General features: G+C 35.2%; 1 protein-coding gene across 1 annotated transcript; it reads left to right on the top strand.

Moving 5' to 3' along the window:
* Positions 1 to 499: 499 nt before the first annotated feature.
* On the top strand, positions 500 to 22,057 carry LOC126808895 (transmembrane 9 superfamily member 2). Its single transcript, XM_050533945.1, has 18 exons — positions 500 to 765; positions 3,530 to 3,597; positions 4,474 to 4,567; positions 5,071 to 5,198; positions 6,265 to 6,394; positions 6,827 to 6,969; positions 7,454 to 7,574; positions 7,947 to 8,026; positions 9,366 to 9,474; positions 9,784 to 9,916; positions 10,364 to 10,425; positions 10,844 to 10,901; positions 11,107 to 11,164; positions 11,814 to 11,973; positions 12,594 to 12,745; positions 13,969 to 14,080; positions 14,891 to 15,062; positions 15,684 to 22,057. Exons 1-18 carry the CDS (start codon positions 622 to 624, stop codon positions 15,749 to 15,751), a joined length of 1,992 nt encoding a protein of 663 aa, XP_050389902.1. The 5' UTR covers positions 500 to 621; the 3' UTR covers positions 15,752 to 22,057.
* Positions 22,058 to 22,294: the final 237 nt, after the last annotated feature.

Genomic DNA, 22,294 nt, shown 5'->3' on the forward strand with positions numbered 1-22,294 from the left:
CCCACTTAGCCACGTGACTCCGTGATCCCCCGGCTGAATGACGAAGTCCGCCATTGGAACTACTTTCAAGTTCCCGGATTACCAACGGCGTTGCCCATGACGACGTCTTTGAAGAATATTTTATCATACAAATATTTCAAAGTCTGAAGCTGTTTTTCTTTCAAGTTTTTCCGATTTTCTTCAAACAAGGGCAACTTTGCACTAAAAATTCTACACACGCTGCGATCAGTGACCGTCATAAATAAAGTCGACGTTAGACGAGTGTGGTTTTTTTCTGACACCTGATTAATAGATTTATCATTCCGTGGGATTATCTAGTCATGGGTAAATGAATCAGTTCAATATTATTTATTAATTAATACATCTGATCCAGTTTACGCTTCGGTGGTCATACTGAACTCCTGGCTTGATAGGGGACGTGTCTTGACTGGTTAAATGCCGCATGTCCACGTTGCTATTTTGTATCCAACTGGTTATTCCCCTTTCGAAACAAATTACCCACAATTCTAATGGTGACGTGTAGCGGCCATTTTCTAAATACCTGACAGGGCTAACAATTTATTTACTGTTTTGAAGCTTGTACAACTTGATGTTACATTTGTAACAAGACCGTTTTTCGCCATGAACATACAGTTTAGCCTTTTGTTGGCATTTTTAGCCAGCGCACCTCATACTTCTGCCTTCTATTTACCTGGTTTGGCACCTGAAACTTACTGCGATGTCAACTTTGCCAAAGACGAACCGTCACACTGGGCGAACTGCAAGGTTGGTAAATTGGGTCGATAATTGTAGGCCCCCAATATAAATTTATTAAAATTCCGATGCATTGCCGATAGCAACAGCGTGGCATTACTTGAATTCATTGTATTTAGTCGTATTAATATTTAATATTCCATCGAAAGATTCACATTTTTAGATAAGCTTAGGTTTAAAGTAGCTATGTCTCTAACTCAATGAATATCATACAAAGTCTTACACGTTGAAAATACGAATTATTTGTCAATTCAAATCAACATTGATGTTGTGATCTTACCAGGAAAAGGCAGGCTTCTGATATCCAATATTTAAGACAAAATAAACATTTTACCATTGGTACACGAATCGTGTACCATAGTGCGTTTTAGCGTCATTTGCAACAAGTGACCAGAAAGAACGAGGCTAGACATATTTAACTGGAGAGCCTGCTTAATAGACTGGAATAACCAGACGCTAGAAATTGCTATAGGGTTGAGACACATGCCGTATTTCGCTGGACATAACTGATTTGAAATTAGACTCAAAACGGAAACAATTGAATGTAATCAGTTTATATACAATCAGATTGGCCCATTTGGGTCAATTTCTAGGTCCCAAATATTAGCGATTTAGCGCCTTTAAAGTACTGTACGTCCGTAGCTAAAGTGAAGTAAGTGTAAGTGAGTAAGTAGTTAACTATTCTAACCCAAGTCTTTGACACTGAAAACACAAATTGTCAAATTATTTGTCAATTTAAATCAAAATTGATGTTGTGATCTTACCAGGAAAAGATGTGCTTCTGATTTCCAGAAAAAATAAACATTTTACTTTTGGTACACGAATCGTGTACCGTAACCGTAATGCGTTTCAGCGCCATTTGAAACAACATTAACAAGGGACTTTAGGAACGAGGCTAGACATATTCCACAAGTCATGTCAAATGGTGACCCCATATTCTTATCTGGAGAGCATGCGTAATAATTACTATCAGTGTAGACTGGAATACCGGTAACCAGACGCAAGAGATTGCCATTCGATTGAGACTTCCGGCATATTTCACCGAATATAACTGATTTGAAATTAGAGTAAAAATGGAAACGATTGAATTGTAAATCAGTTTATATTATTATATGCATTGCGACACATTTGTGTCAATTTTCAGGTCCCAAATATAAGCAGTTTACTTCCTTTAAGTATTACATCTATATGACTGTAGTCTGTAGATAGAATATGACTCACAATGAGTATGAATATAAAATTCATTGGAAGGAGATTTGTCACCATGCTAATTGCAATATAAGGTTTTAGAGCTCATCTGATGTGTTGATTGTTACGAAACCTAGCACCACAATACAAATATATGAATATATACCTTCATTGGCTTCGTGTTGAAGTTCAACTTTTATGAGCTCATTAGTCCCAAACCATGTTAACGGTTGAGATACATTAAAGTAGTCATTTGTCTGATAAATTTCAAGATACCGGTAAAACTTATAGGTAAATGAAGAAAATAATAATAGAATAGGGTAGACCTAAAAGTTTTGAACTTATTGTGCCAAAGGTTAATTCCCAGAGCATATTATTATACATGTAGCTCATCACAAACCGTTCAAAATATCTTTATAATAAAACTGAGAAATCTTATCAAATTTAATAATTTTTGTGATTCCATTAAAACAAATTTGACTTAGTTTTTGGTATACAAATTAATTCTGTTGGCCGACAATGTTCCTTAGGATTTTCCGGCAGGGTTTCCCCTTATAGTAGGTATTTTCAAAGTACATGTAAGACTAGTCTGGTGTCAGGACAAAATTTCAATCATAGCAGACTGCATGGTATATATCCTGTCTTCATTAGCGCGGATGGAGCTAAAATAGGATGTTAAACGCGTTTATATAATAATGATTTAACCCTTAATACAATAGAACAAAATCCAGCTAATGGCTGCTCGAAGACATTGCACATGTAGTTACTGCTGTCATGAATAAAGTTTAATGTTTTGTTTTTTTTTTAATGAATATAGCCTGTATACATGTAGATGATCAATAAAACATGGATCTACACATTTTGATTTTTTTTATATACAAATTACAAAGTAACACTAGAACAGTTCCTTAAAGCGATAATTTCATATTTTAATTGAGCAAAAGACATAGAAATAATTTTGTTTTGACTTTAATAGAAAATATGAAATTCTCGCTTTAAAAAGTGAAGAATTTCATTCCATAAATATCAGTACCCTCAGTACATGTATGTTATAGTGCTATACATTTTATTGATTTTATTTTATAAGTCGGCAGTCTGTTTCACATCTACATCAATATACATTCATGTAAAATATAATATTATATGTACATGTGTCGGAAGTGGAAACAGTTTCATTTGCTATATAAACATCCCAAAAAACACCTTCCAATGTACACTATCCGACTAGTATCTGTATCCGGATATTTGTTGTTTATATCTTGCAATGTCGATGTAGTTGTCTTTTCCGCAGGTTTGTTTTGTTGGTTTTGTTTTGCGGTTCTTCTATTCTACTATTAATTAGGCCACACCAATAGGATTTTCTGTTCTTCAGGGTCTTGATAATAAATAGCCACTTTAAATGAATAATTAAAAGCGTTGAACAGTACAACCGAGTACTTCTGGTTTTTAAATTAAGGTTTTTCCCAAAGAATTAATTTAACAGGTGTTCCCACAGAACATAAAATTAAATTGATGTGGCCTCACACAGTGAGGGCTTATTCATGTGGAACATTTTTTTGAAGATTTGATTATTTTTTTTCTGTTTCAGTCCAATGTGTCGATATTTGTAAACCGTTTGAACTCACTGGAAACTGTTGTACCATATGAATATAACTTGTAAGTGATATGTTGATTTAATTACTGATGCATTATGTAAGAGCTAAATCGGCCTATTGCAGGTCTATATTTTGACGTCAAATGTTATATTTATATAAATTATTATTTATTCAAAAGTCAAGCCTATAATCAATTCTCTAGAATATTGAATGGCAGAGATTTAAACAGATCGAAACACAATCATCCCATAATGATTTAATTTAAAAATGGTGAATTGAGGCAGATTCTCAATTAACAAGTACCAATGCTACAATAATAAACAATCTATACCACATCTTGTCAAAACTTCGCTCAGAATAAACTAAAGTAATTTGAATAAAATTTTCAATATATTCATTTTGCCTTATCTATTTTTGAACTATTATAGCAAGAATGACCAGCTCTTTCTCTAAATCTTACATAAGTTTGATTTGTTTTATTGAGTGGATGTCTGTCCACATGACTGAATTTGAATCCCAGGATGGTGTTTCTCAATGCCTGCCTGGAACCATGCTGGTACAGTGAGTAAGACACTGGCTTAATTACCTGGCAGTCCCACATTTGATCCAGGTGCCTTGGGATCTTCCAGCAAGGCTTCTCCTTGTTAGTGTTGCAGGACTGAGGGTCTGGCAAGCAACAGTGTCTAGTCATTTGGATGGGACAAAAAACTGGGGGCCCATGTACATATTAGAATGCGCATAAAAGACAATTGGAATGCCCTTCTTCATTGAACATTTCAATTCCTGCCTTCCACTTGCTAGAGGGTTATGCCTGTGCAGTAATTGAATCGCTCATTGGTTCTGAATTTGATAAGAAATAAACAGAAACGTGTAAACCTTGAGGAGTCAACTCAATTTCTTTTCTTAATATTATCCTATTTTTTTGGTTTTTTTTCAGATATGATTTTTGCTCATCTGGTAATGACAATTCACCAGTTGAAAATCTTGGGCAAGTCGTATTCGGTGAGAGAATTCGACCTTCACCATATAAAGTAAGTCAGATCGATATACCTCTAGAAAAGTAAATGTTCTATGTGTAAAGGGAGATAACTGATGTGGTAATGGAGGTAGTGAGATTGATGGGAAGGGACGAAACACCTGCTTGATAGAGTAAAATTATTAATAATTCATAGAATTGATTAAACATATTTACTGTGAATTATAATGTAAGAATTTCTTAATTTATTGGGGGTGGGGGGGGGGGGAGCTGTTGGCACTTTAAATGTATGTTTAAATACTTCTGATTTAAGATTTGAAGTTAATACACTGTGTTTATGTAATGAAACCTATTAATTGGTATCTTAAACTAGCGGCCAGTCAAAGTTTTAATTGTTTCTGATAACATATCTTTTTATTTGAAACGTATTGTCTGGTGGGGGGTGGATAAATGGTCTAATTTCTACATTTTTAATATATTTTTAACAATTTTCCCAGGTTGAATAGTGTACATGTTGTATGTTTTATTCATTGTATATTTTATTTTTTTATATTGCAGGCTACATTTAAACAGGATGAAAAATGTAAATCTGTTTGTCAGAAAATTTATAAGAAAGGAGATCAAACCAGTATTAAGAATTTGAAATTTTTAGCTCGGGGAATTAAACTGAATTACCAGCATCATTGGTAGGTGTACATATGTACATATATCAATTGCAAGCCAGGACGTAGAGCACCTGTCACAGACTTTTGTTCCTGGCTTGTACGTGACAAGTAGTAGGGTCACCTGCCCAACCTCGTGGGTTTTCTACAGGTGCTCTCTCTCTCTCTCTCTCTCTCTCTCTCTCTCTCTATATCAGACATTGTCAAGTCGAGGTTATCACAGAACGTATACATACAGGTGTGGACATAAGGCACCTGTCACAAACATTGTCAGACATAAGTTATCACACAAGGTACATATTATAATGCCCTCTCCTTGGGCATGTTACTGGGTGGTTCCTCAGAATTTTCCAGCTTTGTTTTTCCCTTTGTCATTAGTGCATGTAAAAGAACCCATGAAGAGTATGCAAAAATGATGTATTATTGAAATTAAACCATGTTAGTCCCAAAGTGATCTAGTTTGTGTCAAGTGGATCCCCAGAGTGATCTAGTTTTGTGTCAAGTAGGTCTTAAACCCCCATTTCTCTTTCCATGTGGGGTTGGTCGTAGTGTCTATATATTTGCTGAAGTTAATGAAATTACAGTGTGGCAAGTGATCATCTGATGTACTAAGTCACAATTGAAAACCAAAGTTAACTTATTTTACTTTTTTCATAAATATTTACAGTTTGCAATTCTCAGCTGAAAATATGACTTTAATAAATATTCCAGCTAAATACTTACGGTTTGCAATTCTCAGCTGAAAATATGACTTTAATAAATATTCCAGCTAAATACTTACGGTTTAAAATGCTCAGCTGAAAATATGACTTTAATATATATTGCAGCTAAATATTTGCAGTTTGAAATTCCCAGTTGAAAATATGATTTTAATAAATATTCCAGCTACATATTTACAGTTTGAAATTGTCTTTAATAAATATTCCAGCTAATTATTTGCAGTTTGAAATTCTCAGCTGAAAATATGATTTTAATGAATATGCCAGCTAAATATTTACGGTTTGAAATTCTCAGCTGAAAATATGACTAATTTTATATATATTCCAACTACATATTTGTAGTATATAGACTGTAAATCAATCTATTGTAGGATTATAGATAATATGCCTATAACTTGGTGTTACGCTGTGGAGTCCGGCGGTAATTTCTGTTCTACTGGATTCCCAGTTGGTTGCTATGTCAACAATAAAGGAAGAAGAAAGGAAGTTTGTCAGCTTGATGTAAGTAAAACATTATCATTGATCCGTTCTGATCAGGGCTGGTGCAATAATGGTGGTCTAATATTGTTACAGGAGCCACAGTGGCTCAGTGAGTAAGACATTGGTTCACTAACTTGGAGGTCCTGTGTTCGATCTCTGTGTTCACCACGCAGAAAATTCATCAGGATTTGCCAGCGTGTTTCCCCCTTGTTAGTGGTGCAGGGTAGAGCGAATGGCATTTAGTCGTTTGAATAGTATGAAAAACTGAGGTCCCATGTTCATATTGGCATGCATGTAAAAAACTTTTAACTTTTTCAGTTAAATATAAGAATAGGTCGTAGCGCCGCTGTCCGAGCAAAATTTCCCTCACTGTGGATTAAGCCAGTGAAAATTTGATGTTTTTCCGAAAAATGGTCAGTCAGAGACTTTAATGTAAACTTTTATAAATTGTAGCCACGTCTAACAGAGCCAGGAACACATTATCTATTTAACCATGTAGAGATTACTATAGAATACCACGCCAGTGACGGAGCTGAATGGGGTGATTCATACAAAAACGGTGGAAGAATCATCGGAGCTAAAATAACACCAAGAAGGTTAGTTCTTTAATATTTATTTTTATTTATAAGGGGTGGACTCTTAGAAAGAATGTCCCAGGTACTTGTATGAGCCAAAAAGAATCTCAATCCAGGGGGCCGGGGGTTGGAGGTTCAGAGGAATTTTAGAGGTTGGGTCTTGACTATTAGCTAGAATATCCCAATTCTCTTAAACTGAATGGTGCGATCGTTTTATATTAGTTTCAGATTTTCATAATATTATAAATGAATATTATTTTTGCTCCTATAAATCATGTTTATCAAGCAAATCCATGTCTTCATTAGCCCAGTCGGTGCGGAAAAGTAAGGCGGTTTAAAAAACCCATTTCATTTCTGTTATTCTGAAATCATGTCTTATCAAGTGTAGGGGGGTTGGGTTGCCAAATCATAAGATCTGTCATTGAGTCAAGTGATGTGGTCATCTAAAAATACCTCCCAAAATGTACAAAAAGTTTTATGAATCCTTTATTTTTTTTTTATGAAGTATAAATCACAAGGCATCTGGAAGTGGAGCCTGTGGCAATGATGTACCACCGCTTGGTTTTAAAGATGCTGACATTAAAGATGATTTAAAATTTAACTATACTTACTCCATTACGTGGCTGGTAAGTTATGATTTGTGTATAAGAAGTAATATGCCAGCTAGTTCCTAGGTTTCTGTATTCAATCAAATGGTTAGTCATTCGGATGGGACAAAAAACTGAAGTTGTGTGTACTTAAAAGAACTCTCATTAGAATTCAGTTTCTGTCGGGGGAAAATATACCTCATATTACTCACAGCACACTGGATGATGTATGTCTGTCTTCATTAACCATGTTAAACCCCTTTTCATTCATTCATTCATTCATTCATTCAAAAGATAGATAATGATGAGGGTATATAAGAGCAATTTTTAGAAATAATGTGCTTTGTGATCTTGTCTCTTGAAATCTTGGTTTAAATTTTATACAATCATTATTGGTTTATTTATTTCCAGGTAAATAATAATGTCAAATGGTCATCAAGATGGGATTATATTTTACAGTCTATGCCTAATACAAATATCCAGTGGTTTAGGTAAATTGATATATTATTTATTTACCAGTCTCTCCTCTTTGGTTTGTTAAGGGGTTGGGTGGTCTAGTGGTTTAAGATGTGCACATGAAATCACATGGTCTGTCATTGAGTCAAGTGGCATACTTTCGATTCCCTGCTTGAACATAACAAGGAGTAGGGTTGGCTTTCCAACCTCATGGGTTTTTTCAGGGTCCTTCGGTTTCCTTCATCAGCTAAAGATACCTATGCATAAGCGAATTATTGAAATATGTTGGTCCAGAAATTACATATTTTGAGTGAAGTGTGTATAACACTGTACAGCACAGTGTGGATGCTTACGACTAGTCTCCAGATCCCTTGGGGGGTCACGGTGACTAAGTGGGTAAAACGCTGGCTCGCTAGCCTGGAGTTCGGGTGTTCGATCCCTGCATTGGCCGAGAAAGTTCATCCAGATTTTGTCCTTGTCGGTGATGCAGGACGGTGGGCTGTCTAGTTGTTCAGATGGGACGGAAAACCAAGGTCCTGTGTACACATCGGCGTGCACGCAAAAGATCCCTTAACAGTTGGAATTTGATATAAGGGTAGGCTGTAGTGCCACTGTCCGGGCAAAATTTCTCTCATAGCACACTGTATGGCGTATGCTTGTCTTCATTAGCCCAGTTCGGAGCAGAACAGTAGGACGTTAAACCCCATTTCATTTCGAGATCCCTTACTCTATTGGATATATACTTTTGTTTGAAATGTCTGTGTTTATTGTGTGTCTTGTCCACAGATTTGTCTTGTGTAATATTTTATGTATGGTGTGGTTCATTTATTTATATAATTAAATGTCACATGTGCCATTCTCAGAAAAATATGCCAGTTAAGGACTTATTGACAAGTTGATTGACTTTCTAATGAGAGAATCATCTCTTTGTACTAATTGAGATGAAATTAGATTTCAGTATAATGTTTAAACATACATTATGCAAGAGCTAAATCTGTCTATTGCAGGTCTTTCTTTAGGCCTGAAATGTTTTCTAAAATATTAATTAGACATTAATTATCTTATCCATCCCATAATCAACGCTCGATGGCATCAGATTTCTCCAAAATTAAATAGATTAGAACAGTTCAGCCTTATTTTGATTTAAGCTAAAAATAGAGGAGCGAGACTTGCCTTCGAACAACTAATACGGTGGTTGAAATTATTGCACATGTCTTGTCAAACCTTCCAAGGCTAATGACTTCCCTCGCAGAGTAATTTGAATGAAATTTTGAAATTATTCATTTTACATTATCTATTTTTGAACTATTATAGCAAGAATGGTTAGCTCTTTATCTAAATCTTACATAATGTATCTTTAATAATATATTTCAGTATAATGAACTCCCTAGTTATTGTATTATTCCTGTCTGGTATGGTGGCCATGATTCTTTTACGAACTCTACATAAAGATATCGCTCGATACAACCAGATGGATAGCGCTGTAAGTTTATAACATCATTTTTATAACATTTGATTTAACATTAATCTTGGGAGCCGCAGTGGCTCAGTGAGTAAGACATTGGCTATTTAACCTGGAGGTCTCGTGTTCGATCCTTCTGTTGGCTGAGAAATTTCATCAGGTTTTTCTGGCATGGTTTTCCCCTTCCCAATGATGCAGGACACAGGACCTGGCAACGGACAACGTACAGAGAAACAATCAACATACATGTAATAATAAACTGAATACCAGGATTTTTAATTTTTACTTAATATCATGACTCTTTATTGTGTTTTATTTTTGTTCACAAAGGAGGATGCTCAGGAAGAATTTGGTTGGAAGTTGGTCCATGGAGATGTTTTCCGTGCTCCAAGAAAGGGCATGGTTCTATCCGTGCTAACGGGATCTGGAGTACAAATCTTCTTCATGGTTCTTATAACACTCTGTAAGTTGTCTATTGTATTATCTTTAAAATTTAGTAGGGTGCTTCAGTGATTCAGTGAGTAAGATGGCTCGCTAACCCGGAGATCCCATGTTCGATCCCAGTGGGAGGCCAAGAAAGTTCATGGGAATTTTCTGGTGTAGTGCCACCATGTCAGTGGTGTAGGACAGAAGGTCTGGCAGGTGATAATAAATAGTAGTTTGGATGGGGCATAAAACTGACATCCCGTGTACAGATATCCCAGTCGGAGCAGAAAAGTAGGATGTTAAACTCAATTTCATTTCATATTTTAAATGGAGTAGGGTGTGACATTGGCTTATTGAGTAGGGCGCTGTCTCACTAACTCTTGAGATACCATGTTAGGCGCTTGGTGTTTGCTGAGATAGATTTTCAAGATTTTCCAGCTTGTGTTCAATAAGTTAAAATAATTAATTGTGTGTTATATTTCAGTATTTGCTTGTTTGGGTTTCCTGTCACCAGCCAATAGAGGAGCTTTGATGACATGTTCATTGGTAAGTTAATTCCTGTTTTGCATCACATTAAAGGATTGGGGGAGGGGGCTGATTGGATGAATATGTTGTGTCAGTGAGTCAATTTTCATGCTTTCGACCCCAAGCTTGTGTGTTACAAGGAGAAAAGGTTTTCCCTGAGTCCTCCTGTTTCTTCCATCTGCTAAAAAAAAAACTCACACAAGAGAATTATTGAAATAACATTGACCATATAGTAGTTCCCAAAATGACTGGGCATTAAACAACATCTCTCTCTCTCTCTCTCTCTGTCTCTCTCTCTCACACACACATAGGATAAGTTTTTGTAAGATTTAATCTTAAAACCATGAAAAAAAAATTAATTAGAAATATTGTTTATTTCCTTTTGGTTGATACTAATTTTTCTCTAAAAAATAAAAGTTCTGTTTATATTTATTTACAGGTACTGTATGTATGTCTCGGAACACCAGCGGGATATGTCTCTGCTAGAATCTATAAAAGTAAGTTACTTCTAAAGTGTAACTCAAATATGTAAATTCCCTTGGTCTGTTAATCAAAATGAACCTTGGCCACTTTGAAGAGGTTTTTTGGTAGCATGTTACAAACTGTGTATCCAGATTTGCATGCATATTATACTAATACCCAAGACCATTTAAGTTTAGAATCATGTATTAATAATTTTTGGTATTTTTTTTTTTTTTGCAGTGTTTGGTGGTGAAAAATGGAAATCCAATGTTTTGTTGACAGCTTTCTTATGTCCTGGGTGAGTTGTTGACCTTCACAGAGTCTGGTTGTGGAGTAAAAATGGTTTAAAACATTGTCTTACAGATCTTGTGGGATCATGTTACTATCTAATCTTGCTGGTTATATTCGGTTCTCTGTCAAACCTCACTGGTTATATCTGATTCTCTCATCTTCTGCTAAGTCAGGATTGTGGTAGTTGAGTGGTGCTAGGTTCGAAGACCTGCGCTGAGCCTAGTCAAGGTTTGTGCCTGTGAGGCTGACATGGAAAGTGAGCCTAATCATTGGATAGACCAAAAATATATAGGACCATTGACAGTTTCAATCGAAGATGCCGATGTCCAGGCAAACTGAGTATTTCATGTATATTTAGTAATAATTTATATAGCACCGACAATTCAACTCTGCGAGCTGCTCTCGGGCGCTTTACATAAGTACAACTAGTATAAAATTACAACAATCACATTGATCCATAAAAAAGACATAAACAAAAAACAGAGAACATTATTTTGTACACATGGTAAAAGTCTGACATAAACACAGCTCTAGAACCTTATTAAATCAGTTGTATATTTGATTAAAACTCATTTCTTCTAAATCGTGATTTAGATCAGTTTCAAATTTAACACGGCCGATCAACTATATGTATGTTTATTATTTAATATTTTCAGAGTTATTTTTGGAATCTTCTTTGTATTGAATTTGTTGTTGTGGATAGAAAAAAGCAGTGCAGCCATTCCATTCTCCACTCTCATTGCCTTATTGGCTTTATGGTTTGGTATATCAGTACCCCTCACCTTTGTTGGAGCTTATTTTGGATTTAAGAAAAGAGTGAGTGACATTATGCTTGCCTTCTCGATTCATATTGCAAAACGTTCTTTAATCATCTGATTATCACAACACTCTCATATTATGAGACATGCCCGCCCAACCTAGTGTTTTTTTTCTGGGTCTCTCGGTTTCCTCTCAATGCTAAAGACCCCAACATATTGTGAGACATGCCCACCCAACCTAGTGGGTTTTCTCTGGGTCTCTTGGTTTCTTCCCACTGCTAAAGACCCCTACATGTACATGCAAGCGAATTATTGAAATAAAATCTTACCATAAGTTAGTCCCAAAATGACCTGGTTTGTGGCAAGTGGGCATTAATCCCCATTTCTCTGTAAGACGAACACAGGGTTATTTTTTATATTGTGACATATGCAGTACTAAGACGGTGTGATATAACTAAATTATGAAAATATAATAAAAATGTTTTTGAAAAAAAAACCCAGCCTTTTTTGCTTTGATCATAAATTTTATGCACCTGTGAAATAAACTGTCATGTTTTAATACAGTATTAATGAAGTTATTGATTGTTGTATCAGTTCTTTTATAATCTGGCTTCATTAGCCAAGTCGGTTTAAAAAAGTAGGATGTTAAAACCCTGTTTCATTTCTTTTATTTTACAGCCTATTGAACATCCTGTAAGAACCAATCAGATTCCACGACAGATACCTGACCAATCGTTTTACACAAAAGCCATCCCAGGAATTATAATGGGTGGTGTTTTACCGTTCGGTTGTATCTTCATTCAACTCTTCTTTATATTAAACAGTATATGGTGAGTCATGGTTTCCCAAATAAAACAAGAAGGGGAGTTGAGGTTGGGGGTGATTTGAAGCGTCCACTTTCATAAGCTCTCTCACTTAGTCAAGTGGCATCATTTCGATCTCATGGGTTTACTCTAGGTCCTCAGGTTTCCATCTGCTAGTTTGTATCAAGCCCATTTCTATCCCTCTCTGTCTCAATAATACAGTCATCTAAAATTCACATTACTTTGTGCAAGTGGGGTTTTTTTAATTGGTCACATTACAATAAACACACAACTTGATGGAATACAATCACTGAATTTAATAGGAGCAAAATTTCAGTTGTGAATTGGTCCGTATTGTGGTGGATTGCCACAGAATTCTGTTACAGGGCTGCTAGTATCGATAATACATGGGAGATGTAGTGGCTCTAGTAAGACTTTGGCTTGGTAACCTGTAGGACCTGTGTTCAACCCCAGTGATTTACCGATGTGGTTCCCCCTTGAAGGGGTGGAGGACAAAGGGCCTGCCAAGGGACAACATAATAGCCGTTCGGATGGTACGAAAAACTTGAGGTCCCGTGTACACATTGTGTGTATGTTAAAGAAACCTTTAGCAGTTGAATTTCAATATAAGAGTAGGCCATAAGCACCATTGTCTGTGCAAAATTCCCCCATTGCACAATGTCTGGCGTAAGCCCGCCTTCATTACCCCAGTTGGAGTAGGACTTTAAACCGCAGTCATTTACAGATGTTTAGTGATTAGAAATGAAATGAAATGAAATAAGGTTTAACATCCTACTGTTTAGCTCAGAACTGGGCTAATGAACACCGGCATACGCCATACAGTGTTTGAGGGAAATTTTGCCTGGACAGCGGCACTATGGTCAACTCTTATATCAAATTCCAACTGTCAAGGGATCTTTTACATGCACACCAGTGTGTACACAGGACCTCGGTTTTTCGTCTCATCCGAATGACTAGATAGCTGTCCTTGTCAGGCCCTCCGTCCTGCATCACTGATAAGGGGGAACCACACTGGAAAATCTGGGTGAACTTTCTCGGCCAATGCACGGATCGAACACCCAAGCTCCAGGCTAGCGAGCTAACGTCTTACCCACTTAGCCACCGTGACCCCGTTTAGTGATTAGAATCAAGGTGTAAATCAGACATTTCAGTTATAACTATATATGTCATCCACTGATAAAACGTGTGTAATATAACTGATTATAATATTTCATGGTTTTTATTTTCAGGTCCCATCAGACATATTATATGTTTGGTTTTCTTCTCTTAGTTTTTCTTATTTTAATTGTTACATGTTCTGAGGCCACCATTTTACTTTGTTACTTTCATCTGTGTGCTGAGGTTAGTAGAACGTTATTTAAACTCGTATAAACCATTTGGGGACTGATATTCCTTTTAGAAATTCATCTTTCACAATATTCTAGTGTATAAAACATCCCTTAAATGATGATCAAAGACTTTTACATGAAAAGCTAAAAGTCAATGATATTAAACTCTATCAGGGAGTGCAGTAATGATTACTACCCGAAACAATGCAGTATTAAATACTAACCAGGACAGTGCAGTGTTAACTACTACCTGGGACAGTAGAGTACTAGCTACTACCTGGGGACAGTGCAGTATTAACTACTTCCCGGGGCATTGCAGTATTAACTACTGCCTGGGACAATGCAGTATTAACTACTGCCCGGTACAGTGCAGTACTAACACTACCTGGGACAGTGCAGTACTAACTACTACCCAAGACTTGTGTAATACTAACTACTGCCCGTAACAGTGCAGTGCTAACTACTACCCGTAACAGTGCAGTGCTAACTACTACCTGTAACAGTGCAGTGCTAACTACTTCCCGGGATAGTGCAGTACTAACTACTACCCGTAACAGTGCACTCACTGCTAACTACTACCCGGGACAGTGTAGTATTAAATATCTACCCATCAAAAACACAGATTATACAAAATGTGAAAGTGGGTGGCAAAGCAACCTATGATAGTACTCGGGCCTTTTGCTATTCAGAAATTTTACGGATTTAACAATTGTTGTATTGTCATGGAAATAAATTTGGCTTGATTTTTGATACACAAAGGCTTAGGATGTTGATAACTTGGCCTTCTTGTTTTACAATAGTAATATTTTTTGATATTTTACAGGACTATCATTGGTGGTGGAGATCGTATTTAACCAGTGGTTTTACAACCGTCTATTTCTTCATCTATTGTATTCATTTCTTCGTATCGAAATTAGAGATGTCAGGGGCTGCAAGTACATTCCTGTATTTTGGTTATACAGCTATAATAGTTATTCTCTTCTTCTTACTCACTGGTAAGTTCTATATACAGTGGAAGGGGTGGATGGGCATTCAATCATAAGGTCTGTCATTGAGTCAAACTGGCGTGGTTTCGATTCCCCTGGTTTTACGTGACAAGGAGTAGGGACGCCTGTCCAACCTTGTGGGTTTTATCCGGGTCCTCTGGTTTCCTCCCACTGCTAAAGACCCCTATGCGCAAGCGAATTATTGAAATAGAATCGAACCATATGTTGATCTGAAATGACCTAGTTTGTGTCGTGTGGACTTTAAAATCGTATTTCTATCTCTATATGATATGCAGTGTTTTACTGACCTTCAATGGTTTACGAAGGGAGTGGTTAAGTGATCTTAATGCCTGCGCTTTGTATCATAAGTGGCATGGTTTGGATCCAAAGCTTGTATGTGACAAGGATTATGGTTGTCTGTCCAATCTTATGGGTTTTCCCCAGGTCCACCGGTTTTCTTCCTCTACTAAAAAAACCCTAAACGCAAGTGAATTATTGAAATAAAAATTAAACAATATTTAAATCCAGAAATGAGCTAGTTTTTGTTACGGGGACATTTAACCCCATTTCCCGATTTCTCCCTCACTTTTTTGTGCCTCAGAATATAATAATGCAATTTGTATTTTTCAGGTACAATGGGATTTTTCTCGTGTTTCTGGTTTGTGAGTAAAATATACAGTGTTGTTAAAGTGGACTAACTGGTTAATAAAGTCTATATAACAGAGGGAAATAATGGCAAGTCTGCTGTGAAACAGAAGGGAAGCCACAAATAATGAAGGGTTTATATCAAGTTTATTTTTTGTTATGAGTTAATTATATCGGATCTGTAGCATCCACATGCACGACACATGATGTGATTGTTAGTTTCTTTCATTGATATTTATTTTAACAATTAAATATTTGTTACACAATTGGACAAATTCAAAGAATTGTCAGTGTTAAAAAAAAAAAACTCAATAAATGTGTCAAACAATTAGATATACATTGTATTGTTCAGTCTGTGAGAAATATATTTTCACATGATAGAACAATTTATGTTTTCTAGCGCTGAAGAAAGTCAATAACTGCAACAAATAATCACATAGTGTGTGATTTGTGTAAAAAAACATTACATTTAAGGGGAGGCACTGCTCGACAAATATGAATTTTAAAATAACTGGCTTCTAATAATGCTATCAACTTGAAATTTTCAGGAATTGTTCACATCGACAAAATAGGCTAATCGGCAGTTTTGGGGGAATCTGCTTTACTGGTTACCATGGAAACAAAAAAAAATCATTTTTACTGCTTAAAAAAAATCGTTCTCTGAAAGTATCAAAGGTAGAAGCCTGGAACTTTTTTTAAAATGTTCCTACGACATTTCTCTGTGCAATTATCAATATAGTGTTGTTATTGTGTCCTTACATGTCATTCTATGTCAACAAAACAAAAATTATGAAAAATGTTGTTTTCAATGAGAGATTTCAGATGCCAATTTACTACACTAAAAATTCATTTAGAGTACTGAAAATCCTTATTTGCATGGAACTAACATTACTTAAGTATGTGTGTAAGTTTCAGACATATCTGTTGTAAACTTTTCAAGAACGATTTTTTGTAAGGTTGTCGACTGTTGATATTTTACTTTTTGAGAAATTAAGACATAAAGAGGTAAAACAGCAAAATTTGAATTGCAAGAGTGTTCAAAAGTGCATTTTTTCTATCATAAACCACTTTATATGTATTTTCTTTAATTACAAGTGAATTAAAAATGAATGAACATCACAAATATGCAAATATAAAAAATCGATAATTTGAGTCAAAATTGACATTTGTCGACCCTTGCCTCCCCTTAACGAAAACTGTATTTAGACAGAGATTTTACTATTCTCTAGTTGATAAAACTTGGCACATATCATGTCACTAATGATTATTATTGGCAATAAACAATTAAAAATATATTGTATGTAATTATTAGAATGCACTGTAACTTATATGTAGTTATTATAATACGCTGTGAGTTATAATACATTATATGAAGGTGTTATAAATGCGCTATGAGTTATATTAAATTATGTAATTATTAGAATGTACTGTGAGTTGTAATAAGTTATATGTAGCTATTATAATGCACTGCGAGTTATAATGAATTACATAGTTATAGTTATTATAACTGTCACCAAATAACAATGAATGCCATGCTTAAGTGACCAAGTCCAACTAGAGAATATTAACCCTTTGAACCCAGAGCTCTGTTACTTCTTGGCCATCTCTTGTTTGGGAAGGGTGTCACATCTCCATCATTTAAACATTAATTGTATAATCACCAATTTTCTTGCCAGATGTAAAGAGCTTTGTGGTCAGTGGGTTGGTGTTCAAAGGGTTAATCTACCTGTGGATAACCTGTAGTGTAGCTGAATAGATTTCACAATGAGGGGAAAGATTATTAGAATATATTGTTTATATGAGTTGTTAACATTGTATATATTTTTATTTAATTGTTGTTTATGTTGAATTGACCTCTTTCTCATTGCCTTTCGATGTCTGTCAGTCGCCTTATACATACTAGATCTAGAGGAAACTGTGAGATTTTTATAATTGACCTATGATAGCAAAATGATTCAGAAGTCCCTACTCTTTTACCACATGAATAAAAATGTTAAAATAGGTTAAAATCTAAACTTTTTAATATTATAACACGAAAGGTAAAACTATAGATATGATATATGAAACAAATTCAACATTTTATATTTTAGCCTTTTTCGACATTTTTATTCATATACCGTAAAAAAAAAAAAGAAATGACTCGAGACTTTTATTGCTGGCACGGGTTACTTATTATAAGTAGATCTCCTTAAAGTGAGCAGAATGTTGTGGCTTGTTTGGCTTAAAATATTTACAGGACAAACCAAGCAACTGGGGACATCTCAGAACAGTGAAGGTTTGAAGCATAGGTCAAACCTGTTGATGATTAATGTAGATGTGTATATGTAGATATATAAATTTGAACTGCTTGTTTCTATCACCCTGAAAACTTCACATGTTTGATGTAATTTTGCCTGAACTGTCAAGGGTTCATTTGACTGCACAGTTTTTGTTTAGCATAAGATCTGTGTTGTGTATTTGATCCAACTCTTATCATATGTAACAAAAAGTCTGGCCATGTGTAGCAATTAACTAGGCCTGTAATAAAGAGAACAAGGCCGATAACATGAAGTTTGTGGAATTGTTGAAAAATAGGAATTATTCAAACCACATATTCTATTATACCCTTCTTGATTAGCCCAGTCAGTGCAGAAATGTAGGATATTTAAAACCATTTTATTTATATTATAGAAGACAACTATATCCATATATACATGTATGTTCCATATCACTCTACTTTTAATCTCTAAATTATAACATACTTATGCAACAACAGCTGCTGATTTATTTGGGCGAGGTTTTGGAGAGTATATAACATTAATAGAATAGGCTTCGAAACATAGTCCAGATAAATTAGTAGCTGTGTATTGCACTTTTCAGTTACTAAATGCCTCTAAAAAAAATTTAAAAGCCAAGTTGGTTCCTTTATGATTAATTATATATGTTTATAGATACAACTACTTACTCTGTCAGTGTATATACAAATTAGAATTTTGCTACTTTGTTGATACTTTTCACAATTTATCTATTATAAATATATATGTTATTTTTATTAAGCTTATTAGTTGATTGATATATGAGAAAATGTTAGGTAATATAATATAAATTATTCAGTATTTATTGTGTTTGGAAGAAAAAAGATTTGAAAACGAACTGAAGTGTAAAATTCTGTTTAAAAAAAACTGAAAGAAAAGCTGTTTATTTCATGCTTTCTTAAACCTAGTGTGCCTTACACCAGACATTTTCAGTTTTATTTACTGTTCTGTAGTAAAATTCAATGACTTTTACGCAAATTCGATTTCTCTCTTTCTCAATTGCTTTTGTTTCCCTAAAAATGAAAAATAAACGAAGATTTCTTCTTTAGATTTGTTTGAATCAAAGATGATTTATCTACTTAACCATGAGATAAAAGCTAAACTAAATGTCAGTTTACTCGATCTCTGTAATAATTAAATAAGTTTTATATGAAACTGATTCTTTTACTCGATCTCTGTAATAATTAATCAAGTTTTATATGAAACTGATTCTAATTCCTGTCTACTGTGTAAGCTAGGGAGAGGTCTTTAATACAGGTTATACCATGCCTGTTCCCCAATCTCTATGTAGATAAAAATCTGAATAAAAAATATTGTTTATAAATAAATAAAAAAAGACTGTAAGCTATGCAATGTAAAAACATTTTCCTTATCTTTTCTACGAAAAATAATTTTTATAACGGCATCTGTTTCGCTTTCTGAAATTTCTTCTGTATTTATTGAATGGAGAGCCATATTACCCCCCCCCTCCCCACTTTAATGTTTATTATACTAGCTAGTTTGTGTGTCTATACTTTAGCTTTAATAACATTTATGACATACGTTATCTTCTCCACAAATTATTCTGTTTGTTCGTTTTTACAATAGTTATTGTTAGGATCCTTCGCAATATTTCAACACTTACGTTCAAACCCAGCCACCTGCTCATCTGCATTGACAGAGTAAGAAAATGTTGAAATAGCTGAAATTTTAATTTATCACTTTCTCTCGTTTAACCCACCCACTCGGTTATACAGGTTATTCGTTAGTGGGGTGTGGTTGGTTGGCCGAACAGTTAACACATGCGCGTTGCATCATAAAATCTGTCATCGATTCATGTGGCGTGCTTTCGATTCCCTGTTCCTATGTGAGGAGCTGTAGGGTCACCTGTCCAACCTCGTGGGTTTTCTCTGGATCCTCCAACTAATAAAGACCCCAACATGCAAGTGAATTATTGAAATAAAATTTAACTATATGTTAGTCCCGAAATGAGCTAGTTTGTGGTGAATGGACATTAAACCCCATTTCTCTCTGTCTCTATTTGTTAGGATGCAAGTGTTGAATTTTGTGACGGTCTCTTATTGTATGTGACTAATACAGTGACTGACTTGGCTGACTTTCAGGTGATCTAACAGAATTGAAAGAAAACTGGATTGGTGGCTAACACTGTCAATGTATAAACGTATGCTGGTGTTTTACGACATGTGACTAATATCTTGACAGCATTGGCCGAATCAACAGAATGACAATATTACAAAAGGATTGGCGGCTAACGCTGTCAATGTATAAATGTAAGTTAGTGTATTACCACATGTCATGTGGATAATACCTTGACGGCATTGACCGACTTTCAGGTGATGTAACAGCTATTAGAAAATGATTGGAGGCTTACACTGATGTTGATGTGTTTGTATATAGTATTATTTTTTTATGGTTATGTTATTTCCGTTACGAGGGATCATTATTGAATCATTTATCATAAAATTTGCATAATCCTCTTCAAATATATGAATATATATAGAATGACTGACATCTAACATAGCTTATTTATTATTATACTTTTATTGTTAAAAATCAGATTCGTACGTGGTTGTTGTGACTAACACTAAAGACATTTGATATAACGTTATATTATTGACGTACACCAACAACAGTGTTATATTGAAGCCTCTGTATATAATTCATACTTCATTGTCGTGACTATAATCTGATCTAAAATGTGTTTGATACTAGCCAGCTATATGGTGGGCTATCTTGATGTATACCAACAACAGTCTTATAGTGAAGCCCTTGTATATTAATCATATATCGGCACACGGCAGGTTCTCTCTGTAAAGCTCCCATAATGCCTTTTAAAGCTTAGTGACAGTAGATAGGCCAATAACAACCAATTAAAGTTGCAGGTACAAATGTCTTTTACTGTCTAACCCTAACCAACTCCACCCACGACTGGATTTACTTATAGGCTTGATAGACTGAAGCCCAGTGATTTTCTTACACAAGCTGTAGTATTAAACACCCATAATCATACTCGGCTTTGCCTAGTTGTTTGATTTGGGAGCAGCCTCTCTTCAACTAAATCCTGCATTGCCCCCACCGATCGGTGGCTCATCGGAGAGATCACTGATTGGTGGCTCATCTGAGAGATCATCACTGATTGGTGGCTTATCTGAGAGATCATCACTGATTGGTGTGCTCATCTGAGAGAAAATCACTGATTGGTGTGCTCATCTGAGAGATCATCACTGAATGGTGGCTCTTGTGAGAGATCATCACTAATTGTTGGATCATCTGATATGATGGTTTACTAATAATGCTCAAAAATAGAACAAATTATAAATTTAACAAATTGTTTCAGGGTATTTACCAATATTCTCTTATAATGTAAGTTCTGGGATTCAGAATAAATGAAAAGACACGATTGTGGTAGTTGGTTGATTATTGACTGAAAATAGAAATAAATATTGTTTAGAAAGATCAGGTTTAGCCTTTAACACTTGGTCCAGGTATATATTGACCAACCCAGATCCTTGAAGAAAATTAGAGCAAATTGATATATTTATACCAGAACATCCATGGACAAGACCAAAACAATCTGAAATGGCTGTTCCTTAGACTGACTCAAACGGCCGGAGATCTGTAAATAACTTTCCTTATTATAGAACCATTTACCAGTTCATGAGGGGTGGTCTAAGGAGCCCTGTTTAAGGTGGTTTCGGGAGGTCTTAATCCTTACACCTTAAAGAAAAACTGATGGTGTTCTTAAAATTAATTAACATTCAACGATTTTAAGATCCTTGTGTTGCAGAATATGTATTAAGATAGCACTGTGTATTGAAATTTGGAATATTTCATCTGCTGTACGTGTGTCATATATATTATAATTTAAAACACAAGGGGAGATAATTGAAAAGTGCTATATATATTAAAACATGACATCATACTTATTTAACATTGTGTATTTAATGTTGCTTCATAACATTTCAAGCAGTTTATTATTAATTGTATTATTATTACCTGTGGTGTGATTGTTCCGATTATGATATTTTTTATGTACATTTGGGAAATAAAATAAATCACGGCTTTTATCAGTGTTCTGTAGCTTTAATCTTCTGGGGAAGAAATGAAATGGGGTTTAACGTCCTACTGTTCTGCTCCAACAGGGCTAATGGTGATAGGCATATGCCATGCAGTATGCTGTGAGCGGAATTTTCCCCGCACAGTGGCGCTACAGTCTACTATTATTGAATTCCAACTGCCAAGGGATCTTTTACGTGCATGCCATTGTCTACACAGGACCTTGTTTTCTTTTTTGTGACATCC

Source organism: Patella vulgata, chromosome 1 (genome assembly GCF_932274485.2).
Source record: "Patella vulgata chromosome 1, xgPatVulg1.2, whole genome shotgun sequence".
NCBI classification, from domain to species: domain Eukaryota; kingdom Metazoa; phylum Mollusca; class Gastropoda; family Patellidae; genus Patella; species Patella vulgata.

Excerpts from the sequence above, each read along its gene's own strand:
- LOC126808895 (XM_050533945.1), top strand. The coding sequence starts at position 622 with ATGAACATACAGTTTAGCCTTTTGTTGGCATTTTTAGCCAGCGCACCT. Across the intron at positions 9,917-10,363 it reads CATGGTTCTTATAACACTCT|TATTTGCTTGTTTGGGTTTC; the intron begins GTAAGTTGTCTA and ends GTTATATTTCAG. Across the intron at positions 15,063-15,683 it reads TCTCTTCTTCTTACTCACTG|GTACAATGGGATTTTTCTCG; the intron begins GTAAGTTCTATA and ends TGTATTTTTCAG.